Below are 23,227 nucleotides of genomic sequence, written 5' to 3' on the forward strand. Positions count from 1 at the left end.
AATAGCAGAGACAGAGGGTGCTCCTTGTCTTTTTCCCGATCTCAGAGGGAAAGCTTTTAGTCTCTCACCATTGAGTATGAGCGGCTATGGGATTTTCATACATGCCCTTCATCATTTTTAGGAAGTTACCTTTGATTCTTACCTTTTGAAAGGTTTTATAAGAAAAAGAAGTTGAAGTTTGTTGAATGCTTTTTCAACATCAATCGAGATGATAATGTGATTTTTCACTTTTGATTTGTTAATGTGTTGTATAACATTGATAGATTGGCTTGTGTTGAACCATCCTTGCATTCCTGGTATAAACTCCAGTTAGTCAGGGTGTATAATTCTTTTAGTGTGTGGTTGGACTTGATTTGCTAATGGTTTGTGGAGAATTTTGCATCTGTGTTCATTTGAGTGATTGGGCTATAGTTTTCCTTTCATATAGCATCTTTACCCGGTTAGGGTATTAACATGATATTAGCTTCTAAAAGTGAGTTTGGTGGTGTTCCTTTTCCCTCAATATTTTTTGGAAAATTTAGAGCTGGATTCATGTTACTTCTTTTTGGAATGTTTGCTAAAGTTCCCCTGTGAAGCTATCTGGCCCTGGGCTTTTTGTTGTAGGAAGAATTTTGATGACCGATGGAATCTTTTTACTTGTGATTGGTTTATTGAGATCTTCTGTTTCTTCTTGAGTTAGTGTAGCTTGTTCATGTGTTTCTGGGGATTTGTCCATTTCATTTAAATTGTCTTGTTTGTTGGTATATAGTTGTTCATAGGATCCTTTTGTGATTTTTTTTTCCACTTTGTCAGAGTCTGTGGTAACAACCTCCATCATTTCTGATTTTATTTGTACTTGCTCTCTCTCTCTCTTTTTTTTTTATTAGCCTTGCTAGTGGTTCATCGATTTTATTGATTTTCTTAAAGAATCAATTTTTGGTTTTATTGATTCTTTCTATTATTCTTTTGTTCTCCTATTCATTTAATTCTGTTTAATCCTTGTGATTCTCTTCTTCTGTTTGCCTTGGGGTTAGTTTGCTATTCTTTTTCAAGTACCTCCAAATGAGCAATTAAGTCCTTGATTTTTGCTTTCTTATTTTTTTTTTTTTTTTTTTTTTAAAGAGAGAGGGAGGAAGGGAAGGAAAGACAGAGAGAAGGAAGGAAGGATGGAAGGAAGGAAGGGAGGAAGAAAGGGAAACATCTTTAAACATTTTCTTGTTTTATTGTATTTTGTTTGTCTTTGTTTGTTTTTTACATGGGCTGGGGCCGGGAATCGAACCGAGGTCCTCCGGCATGGCAGGCAAGCACTTTGCCCGCTGAGCCACCGCGGCCCGCCTCTTATTTTTTTAATATAAGCATTTAGAGCAATAACTTTCCCTCTCAGCACATTCTTTTCCACATCCCCAACATTCTGATATATAGTATTCTTGTTTTAATTTGTCTCCAGATAGCTTACAGTTTTCTCTAGCAATTTGTTCTTTGACCTCCTGGTTGTTTAAGAGTGTGTTATTTAGTCTCTATATATTTGTGAAAGTTCTCATTCTTTGGTGGTTATTGATTTCTGCCTTCATTCCATTGTGATCAGAGAAAGTGCTTTGAAAATTGCAATGTTTTCACGTTTATAAAGAGCTGTTTTGTGCCCCAGCATATGATGTATCCTGGAGAATGTTCCATGAGCACTAGAGAAGAGTGTATATCCCAGTGTTTTGGGTTGCAACTATCTATATATGTCTGGTAGGTCTAATTCCTTTATGAAATTATTTAAGTGCTCTATTTCCTTGTTGGTCTCTGTCTGTTTGTTCTGTCTATAGGGGAGAGTGGTGTATTGACATCTCCAACTATTATTGTTGAAATGTCTATCACTACCTTCAGTTTTGCCAATGTTTGCCTCATATGCTTTGGAGCTCCTTAATTGGGAGAATAAACATTTATGATTGTTATTTTTTTCTTGGTGAATTTTCCCTTTTATTAGTATATCGTGTCATTATTTCTCTCTTATGATGTCTTTACATTTAAAATCTATTTTGTCTGATATTAGTGTAGCTACTTCTACTTTCTTTTGGTTAAACTTGCATGGAACATCATTTTCCATCCTTTCACTTTCACTCACTTGTATCCTTGTGTCTAATATGAGGCTCTTGTAAGCAGCATATACCTAGATTATATTTCTTAATCCATTCTGCCAATGTGGATCTTTTAATTGGTAAGTTTAGACCATTAACATTCAAAGTTATTACTGTAATGGCATTTCTTCAATACACCATCTGATCCTTTGGATTCTATTTGTAAGTTCTATATACTTTTCCCTTTTTCTATTTTTATCCTTTAAGTTACCTTTACTGGTACTCTTCAATTCTGTGCCCTCCTCCTGACCTCCTTCTCCTGTCTTTTTTTGTCAGCCAGCAGAACTCCCTTTAATATTTCTTGTAGGGCTGATCTTTTGTTGACAAATTCTCTCAGCATTTGTTTGTCTGTGAAAATTTTAATTTCCCCCTCAGTTTTGAAGGACAATTCAGCTATGTACAGAATTCCTGGCTGGAAGCCTTTCTCTTTCAGGATCTAAATATATTATAGTATTGCCTTTTCATCTCCATAGTGCCAGTTGAATCACACAGCCTCAGTCTTACGTGGTTTTACTTGTATGTAGTTGTGCTGGTTTGAATCTGCTATGTACCCCAGAAAAGCCAAGTTCTTTAATCCTCATTCAATATTGCTGGGTTTTTTTGTCTATTTCCATGGAGATGTGCACCATCCAATTGTGGGTGATAACTTTTGATTAGATGGTTTCCATGGAGCTTTATCTCCACCCATTCGAGGAAGGGTTGCTTACTGGAGTCCTTTAAGAGGGAACCATTTTGGAAAAAACTTTAGAGCCACCAGAACTGACAGAGCTAACAGAATAGACAGAGCCACAGGGAAGCTGTTGCAGGAGCCTGGAGAAGAAGTAAACAGCATTGCCATGTGCCTTTCCAGCTGAGACAGAAACCCCAAGCATTATCGGCCTTCTTGAACCAAGTTATCTTTTGCTGGATGCCTAGATTGGACATTTTTTTTTATAGCCTTGCCTTAATTTAGACATTGTAATGGCCTTAGAACTATAAACTTACATCTTAATAAATTTTAAAAAGCACTCCCTTTCAGGTATATTACATTCCAGCATCTTTCAAACTAATATATTAGTAGATTATTTTTCTCTAGCAGCTTTCAGGACTTTTTGCTTGTCTTCAACATTTGACAGACTGATTAGTGTGTGCCTTGGGATAGGCCTATTTGGATTTAGTCTATATGGAGTTTGTTGGGCTTCCTTGATTTGTATCTTTATGTCTTTTATAAGTCTTGGGAAAATTTCCCCTATTATATCCTTAACTAATCTTCTTAGCCCTTTAGTCTTGTCTTACCCTTCTGGGCCACGGACGATTCTTATACCTGTTTGCTTTGTTTTGTCCATCACTTCCCTGAGTTCAGAGTCAAATTTTCCATCCTTTTTGCCACTTGTTCTTTTGTGTATTTGAAATCAGTTGTCTTATCCTCTAGTTCGCTTACTCTTTATTCTGCCTCTTCAAATCTGCTGTTGTGTGTCTGTATCTCCTCTGCTAATTTAATTTGGTCATTAAAGGTGGGCTATATCTGCCTGCATTTTCATATGCTTTGTGAATTTCCCTTGCCTTAGAGGCATGTGAAAATCTTGAGAGTGTTTCTTTGGAAGTTGATTTCCTTCAGTAGTCTAAAGTTTTATATTTGCGGGAGGGATGTGGAGCAGGCTGCAGGGCATGGGGTGGGTACAATAGTGTGGTGATGGTTTGTATGGCAGGTATAGGCATGGGTTGTGGATGCTATGCAGGTGCCTGTGAGCATGGGATGCAGGGAACTGGGTTGTGGAGGTGCAGAGTGGGGGCTGAGGGGGAAGGGTATAGCTCAGGCGGGTTTTAGAGTGGTGGAGCAGGGTGCAGCCTGGAATACACCAGGATGGGGCCTGGAGGGAGGCAGATGGGTGGGGGGTGGGGGTGGGCTGTGCAGATACATGGTACACAGACAGGATGTAGGTGAGCGCATAGAGTGTGGGGGTCGTGGATATCAGGATGTGGGGTATGGGGCACAGAGGTTGGGGTTCAAGGAGGGCAGTGTACAGGTGTGTTCTTACCCAGGGGGAGTTTTCCAGGGGGCCAGAATGCAGATGGGTGAGTGTGTAGGGGCAGGCCCAGGTTTCGGGGTTTTGGTATGTAGGTCTTTGCATGTGATGTTGGATGTGTGAAACCCTGGCATGCATATGCAGGTGTGGGGGTATAGGGGTAGGGGTGCACGTGTGTATAGGGCAGGACTATGTAGCATAGATGCACACGTGAGCATCTGCCAGGTGTGGAAACAGGGCGCTTGTGCTGGGGGGTGGTGCAAGATTGTGTAGGTGTGCGGGTCAGGGGATGTGAGGTATAGGAGTCAAGACTGGCGCATGGATACATGGGTGCACATTAAGAAGGATGTGGTTGTGTGCATGCGCGGGTCTAGTGCGCAGGGCGCTGTTGTGCAGATGCGCAGAGCTCGTGCAGCGTGTTGGGATTGCACCTGCATGGGTTGCGGGTGGATGTGGCCTGGATGCACAGGTCAGCCCTTGCCGAGGGGTGTGGTAGGGATGCGCCTGGGCGCCTGTGCAGATCTTGGGGAATTTGACTCTGCTGTACGCATGCGCAGAGCTCAGGGACCCAGGGCTAGGTTGTGCAAATGTATGCACTGGGAGTGGGTGTGGCCCAGCTATGAAGGTGAGCATCTGCAGCCTGGATGCGATGTGCAGGTGATCACCTGCAGGGGGCATGGAGGGGTAGGTGATGTTTCAGGGCTTGGGCTTTTGCCTGAGGAGGGGTGGGGTGAGACTGTGCACTTTCTTGGAGATGTGGGTTGGACTGGGGTAGATATGGGTGCCTCTGTGGGGCAGGTGTGTCTGGCGGGGACGCACGGGGTGAGGGTATGGGGAATGGGGCAAGCATGATTTGAGCAAGCATGATCTGAGCGCGTTGGAGGTGACTGGTGAACTATGTGGAGCAGGCTGCGGGGCGTGGGGCGGGGCACAACAGGGCTATGATGGGTTATGGCGCAGATATAGACATTGGTCGGGGACGCTAGCTGGTGCCTGTGAGCATGGGGCACTGGGGCACCGGGCTGTGGAGGTGAGGCATGGGGGCCATGGGGGCAGAGTGTAGCTTAGCAGGTTTTAGAGTGTAAGAGCAGGGTGCAGCCTGCGGAACACAGAGGTAGGGCATTGTGGGAGGCGGATGCATGATGCACTGGCAGGATGTGGGTGGGCTCATGGAGCGTGGAGGTGTTGAGTATCAGGTTGTGGGGTCTGGGGCACAAAAGTTGGGGCACAAAGGAGGGCAGGGTGTGGGTGTATCCTTGTGCGGGGGGATGAGTCCAGAGGGCCAGGATGCGGATTCGTGAAGTATGTAGCGGCAAAGCATAGGTTGCCGGGGCTTCAGCTGTGGGTCAGGGGCAGATGACGTTAGGTGGGTGGGGCCCTAGGTTGGGTGTGCAGGTGCGGAGGGGTTGGGGTAGGTGTGCATATGTGTGCAGGTCAGGGGCTATGTCGCAGAGATGCGCACATGAGTACTTGCCAGGTGTAGAAGCAGGACGTTTGTGCTGGGGATTGGCGCCAGGGTGTGTAGGCGTGTGGGTCAGGGATGGGTGAATGCAGGGTTCAAGAAATAGGTGCTTTGATAGATGGGCTCACGTTGGGGAGGATATGGCTGTGCGCATGCGCAGGTCTAGTGTATAGGACCTCGTTGTGCGCATGCGCAGAGCTCAGGGCCAGCAGGGCGGAATTGCGCCTGAATGGGCTCGGGCGGGTGTGGCCTGGATGCGCAGGTCAGTCCTTGCCCAGAGCTGACGGGGTGCGTCAGTGCGTATGAACAGATCTGGGGATCTGTACACTCATTTACATATGCGTAGGGCTCCGGATTGGTGTTATGTGAATACAAGGGCTGGGGGCGGGTGTAGACCAGGTTTGAAGATGAGCAGCTGCAGCCCGGATGCACAGACTACTGCCGGCAGAGTTCAGGGAGGGGTAAGTAAGGGTCAAGGGAATGGGCTCTTGTCTCGGGAGGGGCAGGTCGAGACTGTGCAGTTGCATGGGAGAGGTGGGTTGGGCTGGGCATGGTGTTGGGGATTCGGGGCAGGGTGCTTTGAGCGTGGTTGGGGTGGTAGGTGACGGGGTTCAGGTGTGTGGTGTGGGGGGGGGAGTCACGGATAGTGGGGCGAGTTGGCACGCAGGAGGGTAGCGCAGTGAAGGAAGCAGCTTGGCTTAGTTCCTTGTGCCTGTCTCCCTGTCTGTGCACTTCTGAGGGCTTTTGGCTTCTGTTTGGAAAAGGGCGCCTTAGACTGTGGCACTGTCTGGATGGTCTCTGGTTCTCTACAGCTCAATCTTTCAAGTTTTGTAACCAGAGCTTCCCTGTGTGGTGTAGAAGACCTTCCCAGGTTACCTATACCCTGGAATCGCTGTCCCAATTGCCTTCCCGTCACTTCTCTAGCTGTTCCTTGGAGCAGGGCTCTCCTATCCTATTCCGCCATCTTGCCGGAACTCTATTTCTTTAGTTCCTTAAACATTTTAAACACAGTTGTTTTAAAGTCTCTTTCATTTTGCCCTGTTACCCTGGTTCCTGCACTGCGAATTCTTTGTTTGGATCCGTTGGATTCCTCTCATGCATTTCCTTTCCTCTTGTGTGGCAGTGTTTGAACTCATCTTCAGTCAGCGTTTCTGCTCCTTTGTCTGAGGGGTCTAACCATGCCCTGGACTGGGGACTATCCAGTGGGGGCGGTACCCTATTTACCTCTGATTTCCTACAGGGTAAACAGACCCAGACCAGTTTCTGTTACAAACAAAAAGGCCTATAATCTGGGCCCAGATAAATCCCCACAGATTGCCTCTTACCTGCCTGGTCTACTCTGACAGCTAGGATGTGGTTACAACCTGTATCCATACTTTCTGTGGTTTTGATAAGGTCCTTGTAAAGGCCCCCTTCCTCTTATCCCCTCAGTGTTGTCCTCTGATGTGGGAGATTAGATAATCCAAACAAGTTTCATTATTGGAAAGCCATGCTGGTATCATTCAGGACCAATCATTTGCAGCAGAGGGAATAGCTTAAATAAAGGCAGGTGTACTGTCTTAATACTTGTATGTAAGAAATAATTCATCTTTTTTTTTTTTTTTTCATTAAATAGAATGATATCTTGTTCAGGGCTTCACCCACATCTTGTTAAGAAATCCAGTGTGTCTTGGTTTTTGGGTGGGAGCCCCAGTGACTAATTTTTATAATGTAGAATATTGGGTGACAGGCCTCTGGATTTTGGAGCATTGTGGTTGCTGCTAAGATGTCCATTATTAAATCTCTGGGATCTGTATGGAAGGTGCTTACAGATTCTCCTGGTCCAGAGTGATTCTCTTCCCCAAGGTTATGAAGGTTTTCATGGGGGGTTGCAGGCCTCCTGGGTCCTGGGCTGGGTTTCATGGTTCTATATGCTAAGTTTTACTTAATGCTCCTATTTTGTGATTGGTATCTCATATTGGGCCTATAAATATGCCTGTTGCCTAAAGATTAGACATCTCAAGTCTGGGTCAATGGATCTAGAGAATGAACTTCTTGTGTCTCAGAGGGTGGGGAGGGATAGTGCTAAGGCTGCACGGGGCAAAGATCTAGGGTTCAAAGGCTCTTTGTGCAGACTACTAGTCACTCCTTCTCTGTATAGCAAACTCCCCCCTGCCCCCACTCCCATCTTCAGTGTCTGATGCTTCCAGCACTTGAGCCTGGGGCGTGAAGTCGCTGGCTTCTTGTTGATGTATCCCTCTGCATACAGCTGTCTCCAACTTCTTAGGTTTCTCCTTCCCTCACTAGGCCAACCTCGTTACGCCTCCATCCATTTTCTGTCTTCCACATTTTACTGTTAGGGGCTACAGATATCTCCCAGTTTCACCGATGAGGGAGTTTTCATTGTTTCTTATTCTTTTTGTTGATTTTGGGTGATATCTGCAAAGAAGATTATTCTACCGTCTTTGAAATATACAATCTTCAAGTTACAATTTTCTTTCTCTTATTTGTCAACTTTTTTATGTTTCCAGGTTTCTGATCATTTTTTTCCTTCTAGGCTGTCATACCTTTGTTTTCTTCTTCTTATATTAAATATAATAATCCATGCTAATACATTCTGTAATTAAAAAAATTATTAGAGTTTTTGGTGTTCATAGTTTAAAGAATTAAGTAGTCCCATTAGGCTTATTAAGAAAAACATTTGGTACCTCACGTCACTGCCTTTCCCATTTTCCAGCTCTCTAGACGCGTTTTCTATCAAAACTAGCTGTTGGCTTTCATGCTCATATCCATATTACTAAACAACTTGATTATAGTGCTGTATCTTTGTCTTTCAGTTTTGATATTATCTGTTGATTTCCTGCTACAGAAAATGAGCATTTAGATCTCTTTTACCCATCATGGTCTTTCTCTCTCACACACACACTCACACACCCTCACTTGATCTCTCACCACCATATGTATATATTTCATAATTTTAGTTAGATTAATGCTCAGTATTTACAAGATTATGACCTCATGACTAAGTTTTATTTGTACGTGAGATATGTGGTATGCTATAATATTTTTTCCTTTCTTGACCTGTTTTTAAAGATGTTAATGGAGTACATAATTGATTTATTCTTTAATTCACTTTGAGTTCTATATTTTTCTTCCTCTCTCTTTAATCATCCCTGAATCCTCCTGTGAATATATTCAAGCAGTCTATCGTTCTCTATTCATACATTCTATTGTTCTCATCCTCTTGCACACCTCTCATAAAGCTTTTGCTCCCGCCTCAGATACAAACTGTATCTTGTACTGCTGTGTGTACAACTACCTTCCTGAGTTTCCTCTTCATCATCATTCTAGGTCTCTTTTGCCACCTTCTTAAGTTGGCTGTGCTATTTTTTTCAGTCCCATGTCTTGCTTTTTCTCCTTTATTATTGTGAAGCACCTCAGCTTGTAACTTCCCAAGAAAGAATGCATAGGAAATAAAATTTCTAATTCCTAGCATGTGTCAAAATGTTTTAGTGCTCTCAAATTTAATTCATATTTTGGTTGACTAAAAGAATTCTAGGTGAAAATCATTACTTTCACACTTTTGAGGACACTGTTCAATTATTTTCTAATTCTAATCTTGGATGTTAGGGAACTTGGAATCACTTGACTCACTGATAATTTTTTTTCTCTCAGAGTTTTTAGAATTTTCCCTTTACACCCAGTTTTCAAAAGTTTCCTAAGAATTTAACTTGGTTTGGTTCTGTTTTCATCTGTTGTGCTGGGCACTCAGTGGTATGCAGTGGTCTAGTGGTGATGAACTCCCTCCGTTTTTGTTTATCTGGGAATGTCTTAATCTCTCCCTCATTTTTGAAAGACAGTCTTGCTGGACATAAAATACGTGACAATTGTTTTTTTTCTGTACTTTAAATATTTTGTTCCACTACTTTCTTGCCTCCATAGTTTCTGATGAGAAATCAGTGTAGAATCTAATCAGGATTCCCTAGTTAGATGGAGTTGCTTTTCTCTTGCAGCTTTCAGAACTCCCTCCTTGTCCTTGATATTTGATTGTTTGAAATCTATGTGTCTGGGCCTGGTTCTCTTCAAATTCGTAGTGTTTGCATTTATTGGTCTTCTTGAATGTGCATTTTCATGTCTTTTGTTAAATTTTGGAATTTCTCTGCCATTATTTCCTTGAATTTTCCTCCTGCTCTTTTCTCTTTCTCCTCCTCTGGCACTGCCTTGATGTGTATATTGGCATGCTTGACGATGTCTCATAGTTCTGTTAGTCTCTGTTCACTTTTTAAATTCTTTTCTCTTTCAACTCTCAGTTGGTATCAGTTGTCTTATCTTTGAGTCCTTTGATTTTTATTCTTCTGCCAATTTTAATCTGCTGTTGAAACTATCAAGGGAATTTTTAATTTCGGTTATTGTGGTGTTCAATTCTGATATTGCTGTTCATTTCCTTTTCATAATTTCCCTCTTTATTGACATTCTCATTTTGTTCCTTTATTGTGTTCTTTTTTTAATCTTTTATTAATTAAAAAAAATTACAAGAAACAAACATTCCTAACATACATCAGCAATTCACAATATCATCACATAGTTGCATATTCAGCATCATGATCATTTCTCAGAACATTAGCATCAATTCAGAAAAAGAAAAAGACAACAGAAAAATATAACAAACAGAAAAAAAAATTTTACAGGCCATACCCCTTACTGATCCCTTTCATTGATCACTAGCATTTCAAACTAAATTTATTTTAACATTTGTTCCCTCTATTATTTAATTTTATTCCATATGTTCCTCTCATCTGTTGACAAGGTAGATAAAAGGAGCATCAGATGCAAGGTTTTCACAGTCACACAGTCACATTGTGAAAACTATATCATTGTATAATCATCATCAAGAAACATGGGTACTGGAACACAGCTCTACATTTTCAGGCAGTTCCCTCCAGCCTCTCCATTACATCTTGGATAACAAGGTGATATCTACTTAATGCATAAGAATAACCTCCAGGATAACCTCTCGACTCTGTTTGGAATCTCTCAGTCATTGACACTTTGTCTCATTTCACTTTTCCCCCTTTTGGTCGAGAAGGTTTTCTCAATCCCTTGATGCTGGGTCTCAGCACATTCTCGAGTTTTTCTCAATCCCTTGATGCTGAATCTCAGCTCATTCTGGGATTTCTGTCCCATGCTGCCAGGAAGATCTACACCCCTGCTAGTCATGTCCCATGTAGACAGGGGGAGGGTGGTGAGTCTCCTTGCTGTGTTGGCTGGAGAGAGAGGCCACATCTGAGCAACAAAAGAGGTTCTCTTGGGGGTGACTCTTAGGCTTAATTTTAAGTAGGCTTGACCTATCCCCTGTGGGGTTAAGTTTCATATGAACAAACCCCAAGACTGGGGGATCAGCCTATAGCTTTGGTTGTCCACGCTACCTGTGAGAATATCAAGAATTCAACTTGGGGATGTTGAGTTTTCCCCCGTTCTCACCATTCCCCGAAGGGGACTTTGCAAATACTTTTCTACTCACTGATCAAATCACTCTGGGATTCATCAGGGCATCACTCTGGACAAACCAACAAAATCTCATGTCCTACCCAAGGTTCCATGTACTTATGTTGTTCAACCAACTACCTACATAAGTTAAATTAGGAGATGCACTAGTCAAAGTATAGATTTTTACCAAATAAACATTTTTTTGCTTTAATCTCACACATTAGTTGAAAATTTAAAATATTAGTTACCATCTGTTTTCAGCACACTGCAGTAATGACATTCCTTTGCTCTTCCTCATGCAAAAACGTTTTTTTAAATTTGTACATTTGGTCACTATCATTATACACTGTAGGCATTCCTAGATTATACCATCTCAGTCTTTTATCATCTATCTTTCTTTGTGATTTCATTTATGCCCCCAGCCCTCCTCCCTCTATCATTCTCACATTCAGCTTCATTCAGCGTTTTAACATAATTGTATTACAGTTAGGTAGTATTGTGCTGTCCATTTCTGAGTTTTTAATTCAGTCCTGTTGCACAATCTGTATTCCTTCAGCTCTGATTACCCAATATGTTACCCTATTTCTATCTCCTGATGGTCTCTGTTACCAAGGAAATATTCCAAGTTTATTCACTAATGTCAGTTCATATCAGTGAGACCATACAGTATTTGTCCTTTTGTTTCTGGCTAACTCCACTCAGCATAATGTCCTCATGTTTCATCGACATTGTTACATGATTCATGGCATTATTCTGTCTTACAGCTGCATAATGTTCCATCATATGTATATACCACAGCTTGTTTAGCCACTTGTCCTTTGATAGACATTTGGGCTGTTTCCATCTCTTGGTGATTGTAAATAATGCTACTGTAAACATTGGTGTGCAAATGTCCATTTGTGTCCTTGCCCTCATGTTCTCTGAGTAGATACGTAACAATGGTATTTCCAGGTCATGTGGCAATTTTCTATTTAGCTTCCTGAGGAACCGCCAAACTGCCTTCCACAGCAGTTGTACCATTTGACATTCCCACCAACAGTGGATAAGTATGCCTCTTTCTCCACATCCTCTCCAACACTTGTCATTTTCTGTTTTATTGATAATGGCCACTCTGGTGGGTGTGAGATGATAGCTGATTGTGGTTTTGATTTGCATTTATTAGGGAAGTTGAGCATCTTTTCATGTGCCTTTTGGCTATTTGTATTTCCTCTTCTGAGAAGGGTCTGTTCTGGTCTTTTGCCCATTTTGTAATTGGGCTGTCTGTCTTTTTGTTGTTGAGTTGTATAATCTCTTTATATATTCTGGATACTAGACCTTTATCTGATATATTGTTTCCAAATGTCTCCCATTGTGTAGGCTGTCTTTTTACTTTCTTGATGAAGTTCTTTGAGGTGCAAAAGTGTTTAATTTTGAGGAGTTCCCATTTATTTCTTTCTTCAGTGCTCATGCTTTGGGTATAAGTTCTAGGAAACTGTCTCCAGACTTATAAGATATTTCCCTACATTTTCTTCTAGCAATTTTATGGTCTTAGATCTAATGTTTAGGTCTTTGATCCATTTTTAGTTAACTGTGAGATATGGATCCTCTTTCATTCTTTTGCATGTGGATATCCAGTTGTCTAGGCACCATTTATTGAAGAGACTGTTCTGTCCCAGGTGATTTGGCTTGACTACCTTACCAAAGATCAATTGTCCACAGATGAGAGGGTCTATATCTGAGCACTCTATTTGATTCCATTGGTCAGTATATCTATCTTTATGCCAGTACCATGCTGTTTTGACCACTGTAGTGTCATAATACGCCTTAAAGTCAGGTAGTGTGAGACCTCCGACTTCATTTTCTTTCTCAGGATGCTTTTACCTATTTGGGGCACCCTGCCCTTCCATATAAATTTGGTTATTCATTTTTCTATTTCTGAAAAGTTAAGTTTTTGGGATTTTAATTGGCATTGCATTGAATCTGTAAATCAATTTAGGTAGAATTGACATCTTAACTATATTTAGTCTTCCAATCCATGAACACGGTATGCCCTTCCATCTGTTTAGGTCTTCTGTGATTTCTTTTAACAATTTCTTGTAGTTTTCTTTGTATAGGTCTTTTGTTTCTTTAGTTAAGTTTATTCCTAAATATTTTATTCTTTTGGTTGCAATTGTAAATGGAATTTTTTTCTTGATTTCCCCTCAGATTGTTCATTACTAGTGTATAGAAACACTACAGATTTTTTTCTTAAATAGAGGAAAAATTTATTCAGCTAGAAATGAGAAGGCTGTCAATATGACACAAAAAAGCAAATGAATATAAAAGTAGGCATTAACAGAAGTGAAGGACAAAAAAGGTGTAAACTTACAAAGGCTAAATAGCAAAATGACAGAAGAAAGTCCTATATTTTCAGTAGTGGCTTTTTAAAAAAATTATTTATTTTTTATTTATGATAAATAACCACATACAAGTGCAACCATTCTTATCATATGATCATTCTGTTCTTGTTATATACTCAAGAACTCACATTGTCATCACATAGTTGTTTATTCATCATCATGATCATTTCTTAAAACACCTGTATCAATTCAGAAAAAGCAATAAAAGACAGAAAAAAGTTCACACATGCTATACCCCTTACCCCTCCCCTTCACTGATCACCAACATTTCAATCTACTAAATTTATTTTAACATTTGTTCCCCCTATTATTTATTTATTTTTAAACTATATGTTTTGCTTGTCCATTGATAAGGTAGACAAAGGAGCATCAGACACAAGGCTCTCATAACCACACAGTCACACTGTGACAGCCATATTATCATACATGGATCTTCAAGAAACATGGCCATCAGAGCACAGCTCCACATTTTCAGGCAGTTCCCTTCAGTTTCTCCATTACATCTTGACTGACAAGGTGATATCTATTTAATGCGTAAGAATAACCTCCAGGATAACCTCTCTACTCTTTTTGGAATCTCTCAGCTATTGACACATTATTTTGTCTCTTTCACTTTTCTCCCTTTTGGTCAAGAAAATTTTCTTAATCCCTTGATGGTGAGTTCCAGCTCATTCTAGGATTTCTGTCCCACGTTGCCAGGAAGGTCCACACCCCTGGGAGTCTTGTCCCACATAGAGAGGGGGAGGGCAGTGAGTTTGCTTGCTGTGTCATCTGAGAGAGCGAGACCACATCAAAGATTTTTGAGTGTTGATCTTGTAACCTGCCACTTTGCTGTACTCATTTATTAGCTCTAGTAGTTTTGCTGTGGATTTTTCAGGGTGAAGCAACTCATTTTTACTGTGTCGTTACTTGTACATTTGTTTGTAGTTTGCCTGAACATTTAAATACAATTGAAATGAGTGTAGCAAAAATAATGAAACCAGGTAACTTCACACATAATGGAATGTAAACCATTTCTGTCCTTCTCTAGATACTCTAGATTCTCTAGAAGGAACACTTCTGCAGCTGTAGTCAATGGGGTGCACAATGAGATTGTGTGTTCCACAGAAACACATGGTACAACATGTAAGATCCATGGGATATCTATTCCTACCATAACCTTGAAAGTTCTCCAACCTTAAAGTACCCATAATACCTATACTTGTGACTGTAACTAATTATCCCTTCTCTCCCTGACCAGGACAAATATATCATAAGCAGTTTTCTTTGTTTAGATATGGAAGAATTTTTTTTTTCATCCCATAGTTGTGTATTTATCACCATGATTATTTTTAGAAAATTGCATCACTCCAGAAAAATAAATAAAAAGATAGAAGAAAACACTATGAATCCTGTAGTCCTTTTCCCCTCCCTCTCATTGACCACTAATATTGCAATATATTCAATTATTTTTACCCCAACACCCCATCAGTTATCTGTTTTTTGTCCTTTGTTTTTTACTCCTCTGTCCATACGCTGGATAAAGGGAGCATCAGCCACACCATTTTGACAATCACATATTCACATTGTAAAAGCTTGTCGTTATATAATCACCCTTATGAATCAATGCTACTGGAATACAGTTCAGCAGTTTTAGGTACATCCCTCTATCAACTTGAATACACCATAAACTAAAAATGAATGTCTTTATAATGCATAAGAATAACCTCCAGAACAACCTTACAACTCTGTTTGAAATCTTTCAGCCACTGAAACTTTATTTTGTCTCATTTCTCTCTTTCCTGTTTTGGTCAAAAAACTTTCTCAATCCCATGATGCCAGGTCCCAGCTTATCCCTGAGACTTATGTCCCATGTAGGGGGTTGAGGGGAGGGCACTGAGTATACCTGCTGAGTTGGCTTAGAAAGAGTGGCCACAACTGAGCAACAAAAGTGGTTCTCTGGGGGTGATTCTTAGGAATAATTATAAATAGGCTTAGCTTTTCCTTTGCAAGAATAAGCTTCATAGGGGTGAGCCGCAGGATTGAGAGCTCAGCCTATTGAATTGGTTGTCCCAAGTGCTTGCTAGAATATCAGGAATTCCCCAGATGTGGAAGTTGAATATATTCTCCTGTCTGCCCAGTCCCCCAAGGGCCTTTGCAAATGCTTTTTTATTCATTACCCAAATTACTCTGGAAAACATTGGGGTATCACATTAGCCTGTACAGGCCAACAAGGTCTCACCCCATTCCAGATTTCATGTAATTATGGTGCTAGAATAAACTGGTCAAATAAGTTAAATAATGTGCTACCTGAAATATAAATTTTATACCAAATAAGCATCTCTTCCTTTGGTCTCACGCGGGAGTTGAAGTTTTAAAATATATACCATATCATCCTTTACCTTGTATTTTGATTTACCTTCATCCTGTCCAGATCAGCTTCATTCATATCTCTAGTCAAAATCCGATCACTTTTCCAACTTTTTAACATTTGGGGAGGAGTTTTAATACTTGCCCTTGTGAAGCTACAATGTATCCAAAGTACTATGCCAAACATTTATAACTTATACAAAAAATTCATATCCCCATATTGGCCACCTTAAGATTGAAACAGATAACTCTCTAAATGTTAACTAATTCCCTAATATTAAACATAAAAATCACATAGGAAATCCAGAAATTCAATTGGAAATAATATAAACCTGTTATAAATTATAAGCAAATAACTATTTGTGGGACAGCATGGATGATGAATGGTCTACTGTGTGAATTTTAGAATGAGGATGACAAAAGTTAGAGGGCCAGCTTATTTTCCCGTTTTCCTGCTTCAGCTTCATCTCCTTGGGTATCTGATGTCCACAATGTCACGTTGTTTCTCAGTAATTGCATTATTAGCATACTGTCTTTGTATGACTCCTCACTTAATGTATCAAGTTCAGCATTGGCTTCATCAAATGCTCTTTTGCAAAGAGATTTCTCTGGGGAGTTCAGAATCTCATAATAGAACACAAAAAAGTTAAGGGCTAGAGCCTGCCTGATGGAACACATTGGTTGCACTTCCTTTCTGCTGATTTCAAATGCTTCTTGGTATGCTTGTTGTGCCTTATCCACAATCCCTTTCTTTCTTTTTTTTTTTTTTGCCCCTTACCCCTCCCTTTGATTGATCACTAGCATTTCAATCTAAATTTATTTTAACATTTGTTCCCCCTATTATTTATTTATTTTTAAGCCATATGTTTTACTTGTCCATTGATAAGGTAGACAAAAGGAGCATCAGACACAAGGCTCTCACAACCACACAGTCACACTGCGACAGCCATATCGTCGTACATTTATCTTCAAGAAACATGGCCACTGGAGCACAGCTCCACATTTTCAGGCAGTTCCCTCCAGCCTCTCCATTACTTCTTGACTAACAAGGTGATATCTATTTAATGCCTAAGAATAACCTCCAGGATAACCTCTCGACTCTATTTGGAATTTCTTAGCCATTGTCACTTTATTTTGTCTCATTTCACTCTTCCCCTTTTTGGTCGAGAAAGTTTTCTCAATCCCTTGATGCTGAGTCTCAGCTCATTCTAGGATTTCACGTTGCCAGGGAGGTCTACACCCCTGGGAGTCATGTCCCACATAGACAGGGGGAGGGCAGTGAGTTTGCTGGTTGTGTTTGCTTGAGAGAGAGGCCACATCTGAGCAAGAAAAGAGGTTCTCTTGGGGGTGACTTTTAGGCCTAAATTTAAGTAGACTTGACCTATCCTTTGTGGGGTTGTTTCATATGAACAAACCCCAAGATTGGGGGCTCAGCCTATTGCTTTTGCTGTCCCCGCTGCTTGTGAGAATATCAAGAATTCACCTTGGGGAAGTTGAATTTTCCCACTTTCTCACCATTCCTCCAAGGGGACTCACAATCCTTTTCTTGTCATAACCAACAGCAACCTCAGTTAAGTAATGATAGTAGTCTCCTTTCATTTTGAAAGCAGACGTGCTTTCTGATTGTGAGGCATTGGGGATCAAGAATGTTTCCAAGAAAGACAGTATATCATTGTAAATATCTCTTAACTTAGTCTCAAATTTCTGTCTGTATTCTTGAGCCATCTGATATTTTTTCCTCAGCACCTTCATCTTTGGTTTATTACTTGAGATGACCCTCCAAGGTGACGTATGAGCTCCTGCAACATTTTTATAAGCAACTGAGAGAAGATTCCTCTCCTCTTTGGATAATTCAGCTCCTTGCTTAGTTGCAGACTTCATGCAGGCTGATATGACATCATATCGTTCATCCTGCTCAGCCAGTTTGGCCTTCTGTACCTGGTCATTTTTATCTATAACTGAATGTTCTGAATCTGGAGTAGGTGGCGCCAGACAGACGGGGCTTAGCAGACTGGATGGCGGCAGTGGTGAGGCCAGAGGTCATTTTAAAATTCTTTTCTGGTATGTCCAAAGTCTGGTCTTCATTGATGTTGTCTTGATTTTTATCTTGTTCCTTTGAGTGGGTCATCATTTCCTGTTTTTTTGTGTTTGTTATAGTTTTTTTTGTACACTGTAATTCTAATATTTTAAAGTGTTAACTCAGGGGTTTAGTCCATGAGCTGTCTGTTCCTTAAGTTTGTATGCATCTAGTGCTATAACAGAGATCTCTTTGAGTATAAAAAGCTAAAAAAACCATACTAATACAAAAAAATACCCCTAAAAATCTCCTTTCACAGTCCTTGCAAATTGGCTACATGTTGGCTACTGCTCTGCTTAGGATTTCAGCCTTTCTATCAAGAAAATCAGCTTGAGCTGAAAGTGCATAGTCCTCTCTGTCTTTTCTGAGACTTTTTCTTGTCCTGGACATGTGTTCTTAGCCATAGGAATTTCCCGTGTACGCTGAATGCTATCTCTGTTCCTTGTGAAATAGACTTTGCCCCACTCCAAGATGTTCTTTGTTTGTCTTGAAGTCGGTAACCCTTTGCCTCAGGCTACTTTGATTTGAGTGTTTACTACACTGCTTTAGCTGTGTACGAGATGCCTCTGCCTATCAGGCAAGTCCCAAGAGAACAAACCAGCACTAAGTGTCCTGGTTCAGTCCTTCATGCTGCCACTGGATATATTGGTACCAACATATAGGTACCCTTGTATATGTATAGGAGTTACTCTGCTCCCTCTGTAACAAAACCAGGGACCCACAATGGGAGTGCAGGCCAGTTCTACATGCCCCAGGGAGGGGTGAAGAAGGGTCAGCAAGGTCTCCATGAGCTTCCCCTACTGTTTTTTTTTTTTTATTGAGATATCTGTATAGACCATAAAGTCCATCAAAAATATATAATCAGTGACTCACAATATCATCACGTAATTGTGTGTTTATCATCATGATCATCTTTAGAATATTTTCATCACTCCAGAAAAAGAAATAAAAAGAAAAAACCCATATATCCCATACCACTTAGCCCTCTCTCTCATTGACCATTAGTATTGTAATATACCCCAATTTTTTAACCCCTTATGTACCCCTATTATTTATTTATTGTCTTTATTTTTTTACTCATCTGTCCATACCCTGGATAAAGGGAGCATCAGACACACCATTTTCACAATGTAAAAGCTATATATTTATACAATCATCTTCAAGAATCAAGGCTATGGAACACAGTTCAACAGTTTCAGGTACTTCCCTCTAGCCACTCCAATATACCATAAACTAAAAAGGAATATCTATATAATGCATAAGAATAACGCCCAGGACAATTTCTCAACTCTGAAATCTCTCAGCCATTGAACTTTGGGAGACATATCCCACACTGGGGGAGGGCAGTGAGTTTATCTGCTGAGTTGGCAGGAGAGAGGCCACATCTGAGCAACAAAAGAGGTTCCCTTGGGGTGACTTTAGGCATAATTATAAGTAGTCTTAGCTTCTCCTTTGCATGAGTAAGTTTCATAGGGGCGATCCCAGGGTCTAGGGCTCAGCCTGTTCAATTGGTTGTCCCCGCTGTCCCCTACTGTTTTTCTTTTTTGAAAATTGACCCATTTTTAATCAGTTTAAAACAAAAGACAGCATGATACAACATCAGTTTTCCTTTACCATCTTTAATTCAGTTATATCCAAACATTCTAGGACCAACAGATAACTCCTTGCCCAGGAGCAAGGAATTAAAATAAGATGCTGAAGACACACAAAGTGAATGAATGTTGGCGATCAAAGTTCTGGGTGTTAAAGCACAACTCTTCCATCCAAACACTCTCCAATACTTTTTGTTTTAGTTTGTTGAAGTGTTTCACAGGAAGTTCTTTAAAATAATTTCATTCCGGACACCAAGCTTCTATGATGATATACAGCTCCATGGAATTTGTGTTTCCACCTGACTGACAGGAATAAAAAGTAATTTTTGTCTTTTTGTTGGCATAGAGAAGCAAAGCTATCAGCCAGATTCCTTTAGTATGAAATGAGGAAAAGAGAGGAAAACAAGGTCTATGCTGTTCTGGGTGCTGGTTTCTACTTGTCTTTCCAAGAATGTGACTTCAGAAGAGTTCATTCACACTCATTCCACTACAATGATTAGAATTAGTAATTTTTTGTTTTTTTAAGATGATGAAAAGGAAAATACCCAATGGACATAAATATGGTCAAAAGTTTTTTTTAACCTCAGGTCAATTTTTTTTCCAAAATAGATAAACAAAATTACAAAATGAGATGGTAACTCTGTTGGACATTCCAATTCATCCAGTCACTTGTCCCTCAGATAGAAAAGGAGAGCAGGCATTAGGTTTTGTTAGTAATGTTATAGTAGTAACCAGATGTGTTAATGGCAGCTTATTTGAGGCCCATCATCCCTTTGAATACATGTAGGAAAGCATAGCTGTAGTTCTTTGACTTCCCACATCAGAATGCATTCAGCATATATTTGGAGATTCATTTACTGGAAAATGAGAGCACTTTTCTTCTGTAGAGCCCAAGTGTGGTAATAATGTGCTTGGGGCTGCTGTGTTTCCTGGCCTGAGCTCCTGTCCTCTGCGGGTCCTCAGAAGGAGAGTAGATAGGTCCTGGAGCCCTCATGAAAGAAGGGGGTGGTCCCATTGAATGGAACATGTGTGGCCCCAAACCTGGGGGTGGGGGTGGAGCAATACCAGGGCATGGTGGGAGGGCAGTGTTCACCAAGTCGAGGACCACTTGGGGGAAGGTTGACGTAGTGAGCAGAGCTGCTTCTGCTGCTTCAGGAGGAGGAGGAAGAACTCCGGGCAACCCTGGAACAGGCTGTAGCTTGATTACAGAGTCTGTGGTTCTGTCCTTCTCTTTTTCTTTTCCTCTGGCTGTTTGTTATCTTTCCCATTTCATGTTAAACCCGTGGCCATTGACAGTCAACTTATTAAAAGATTTTTTGGCTGCCCCTTCAGCAGCTTGCCTTGTGGCAACTGGATAAAAGCACACTGCTGTCTCTGCACAGCAGTTATTGTCCAAATCTCTCCAAAGCTGTAGAAATGATTTCTTAGATCTGTCTCAGTAATGGTATTTCCCCTGCCACCGACATATAGTGTGGTGATAGTCTTGTTCTCTGGTGGATCCAGACAAGGCATTGTTAAAGCCTGTTTTAGAAGCTTATCTGCCATAGGATCATTGATTCCATAATATTGGTCTTTGATATTCTGATTAGCAAGGGGGGTCATCTGGATCTGTACACTCTTCATGTCTGTATGGATACTCCTCTCCTCTCTTATATTCTCCTTTCACCCAGAAGGAGCAAATGTGGGGTTGATTCCATTAGCAGGGTGTGGTCTAGGCCAGTTTGAGTAGCATGTCATTGGTGGATGAGGCTTTCCCCAGCATACTAACTGCCCATGTTCCATCAAATCAGAGTTAGAAATCTCTCACTCCATTATCTGAGTGTAGTACTCTTTGTTGACATCTGACTTTGGCATAGCATCCTTAAAAGATAACCTACATCACGAACCTGGATGGGCAAGCCATATTCTATGTCCGAGAGGCAGGTCTGGTAGGCATTCTTCAATTTACTGCAGGTTTGGCAGACTTTGGTCTTCTTGAAATACACGCAAACCCCGGAGTACCAGCAAAACACTGTGAATGGCTTGGCACAGATGCTGCATTCTTTCCAATACTTTTTTTTGGTCATTCAGATATACAGGTTTTCTCCAAAACATTTCTGACACAGTATGGGGAAGTCCATATACTCTCAGTTCTGCCTGTTGTAAGTATTGGATCCCAGAGAGGTTGCCATCTTGAGACTGTCAGGAGGCAGCAGTGGCTTTCTATTTGGAAGAGAGGACTGCCACAATCCCGTCAGGCCCTGAGACTCCTCACTACTTTTTTTTTTAGTGTTTTTTTTTTAAACTTTTGTTAATTGTATAGTATAACATATATACAAAGCAAAGAAATAAAATAGCAATTGTTTTCAAAGTACTCTTCAAAAAGTGGTTACTGGAAAGATCCCAGAGTTTGTCATGGGCTACCATAAAATCCTCTCATATTTTTCCTTATAGCTGCTCTAGAATATAGGAAGCTAGAGGGCTTAAATACTTTTTTTTATCATCACAATTGGCTTTTTTTCCTCCTTTTTTTTTTTTATGAATAATAACATATAAACAAAAAAGTTATAAATTTCAAAGCACAGCACCACAACTAGTTGTAGAACATATTTCAGACTTTGAGATGGGTTATAATTTCACAATTTTAGGTTTTTACTTCTAGCTGCTCTAAAATACTGGAGACTAAAAGAGATTTCAATGTAATGATTCAGCATTCATATTCATTTGTTAAGTCCTATCTTCTATGTATAACTCCACCATCACCTTTGATCTTTCTATACTTCTCTTTGGGGTTGTTTGGGCTATGGTGATTCAAAATTTTTGGTATTGGAAGGGGCTGTCAGTAATGTGGGATAGGGAGTTGGAACTATCTGATGTTCTGGAGAGTTTGGGCTAGGTCCCAGGACTTATCTGGACCAGGCCCCATCTGGAAGTTAGGTTTCTGGCGAGTTACTCTAGTGCCTGGAGCCCTTGTGGAATTTTATATGTTGCCCTAGGTGTTCTTTAGGATTGGCTGGAATGGTTGGGGGTTGGCAGGTCATGATAGGTAGCAAGGTCTACCCGAAGCTTGCATAACAGCAACTTTCAGAGTAGCCTCTCGACTCTATTTGAACTCTCTCTGCCCCTGATACCTTATTAATTACACTTCTTTTCCACCATTTGGTCAGGATGTAATTGTTGATCCCATGGTGCCAGGTCTGGATTCATCCCCGGGATGAATGTTACAAGGGAGACTAATGTCCCATTACCAGGGAGACTTTCACCCCTGGATGTCATGTCCCATGTAGGGGGGTAGGCATGATTTCATTTGCAGAGTTGGGTTTAGAGAGACTGAGGCCACGTCTGAGCAACAACAGAGGTCCTCCAGAAGTAACTCTTAGGCATGTCTATAGGTAGTCTAAGCTCTGCTACCAACACAAGCTTCACAAGAGTAAGCCTCATGATTGAGGGCATGGCCTATTGATTTGGGTATCCCTTAAGTTTGACACAGTATCTGGGGATTCCTTGATGGTAAGGTTTAATAGTTCCGTAGTCTTCCTCCCCTCCCTCAGGGGACTTTGCCAATACTTTTGATTATCTGCTTAATATACTCTAGGGTATTTATAGGCATTACAATAATCTATACAGAATTAAAGGGCTGCTTTCATGCGCTGTGCTTCCTATGTTTCAGTTGTTCAAATGAGCTATACAGATAAGTTGAATTAGATTATGCATTACAAGAAATTTCAGTTCCAGATCAAATAAACCTTCCTCATTGGTCTCAAAGAGTATGTGTGGTTCCGAAATATAGACACTGACTTCCTTACCCCACCTCCG

General features: G+C 40.7%; 1 protein-coding gene and 1 pseudogene across 1 annotated transcript; both read right to left on the minus strand.

Moving 5' to 3' along the window:
- Window positions 1-16,186: 16,186 nt before the first annotated feature.
- Window positions 16,187-20,227, minus strand: LOC143680510 (14-3-3 protein zeta/delta-like). The gene is made up of 3 exons (XM_077156900.1): window positions 20,214-20,227; window positions 17,300-17,774; window positions 16,187-16,513 (listed from the first exon to the last, which is right to left on the minus strand). Exons 1-3 carry the CDS (start codon window positions 20,225-20,227, stop codon window positions 16,187-16,189), a joined length of 816 nt encoding a protein of 271 aa, XP_077013015.1.
- A 55-nt stretch (window positions 20,228-20,282) lies between these two features.
- LOC143680511 (pre-mRNA-splicing factor RBM22 pseudogene) lies at window positions 20,283-21,603 on the minus strand (annotated as a pseudogene).
- Between the last annotated feature and the right edge of the window lie 1,624 nt (window positions 21,604-23,227).

This window comes from Tamandua tetradactyla, chromosome 4 (assembly GCF_023851605.1).
Source record: "Tamandua tetradactyla isolate mTamTet1 chromosome 4, mTamTet1.pri, whole genome shotgun sequence".
Classification (NCBI taxonomy): Eukaryota; Metazoa; Chordata; class Mammalia; order Pilosa; family Myrmecophagidae; genus Tamandua; species Tamandua tetradactyla.

Excerpts from the sequence above, each read along its gene's own strand:
- LOC143680510 (XM_077156900.1), bottom strand. Across the intron at positions 16,514-17,299 it reads GTTATGACAAGAAAAGGATT|AAAGGGATTGTGGATAAGGC; the intron begins GTGAGTCCCCTT and ends AAAAAAAGAAAG.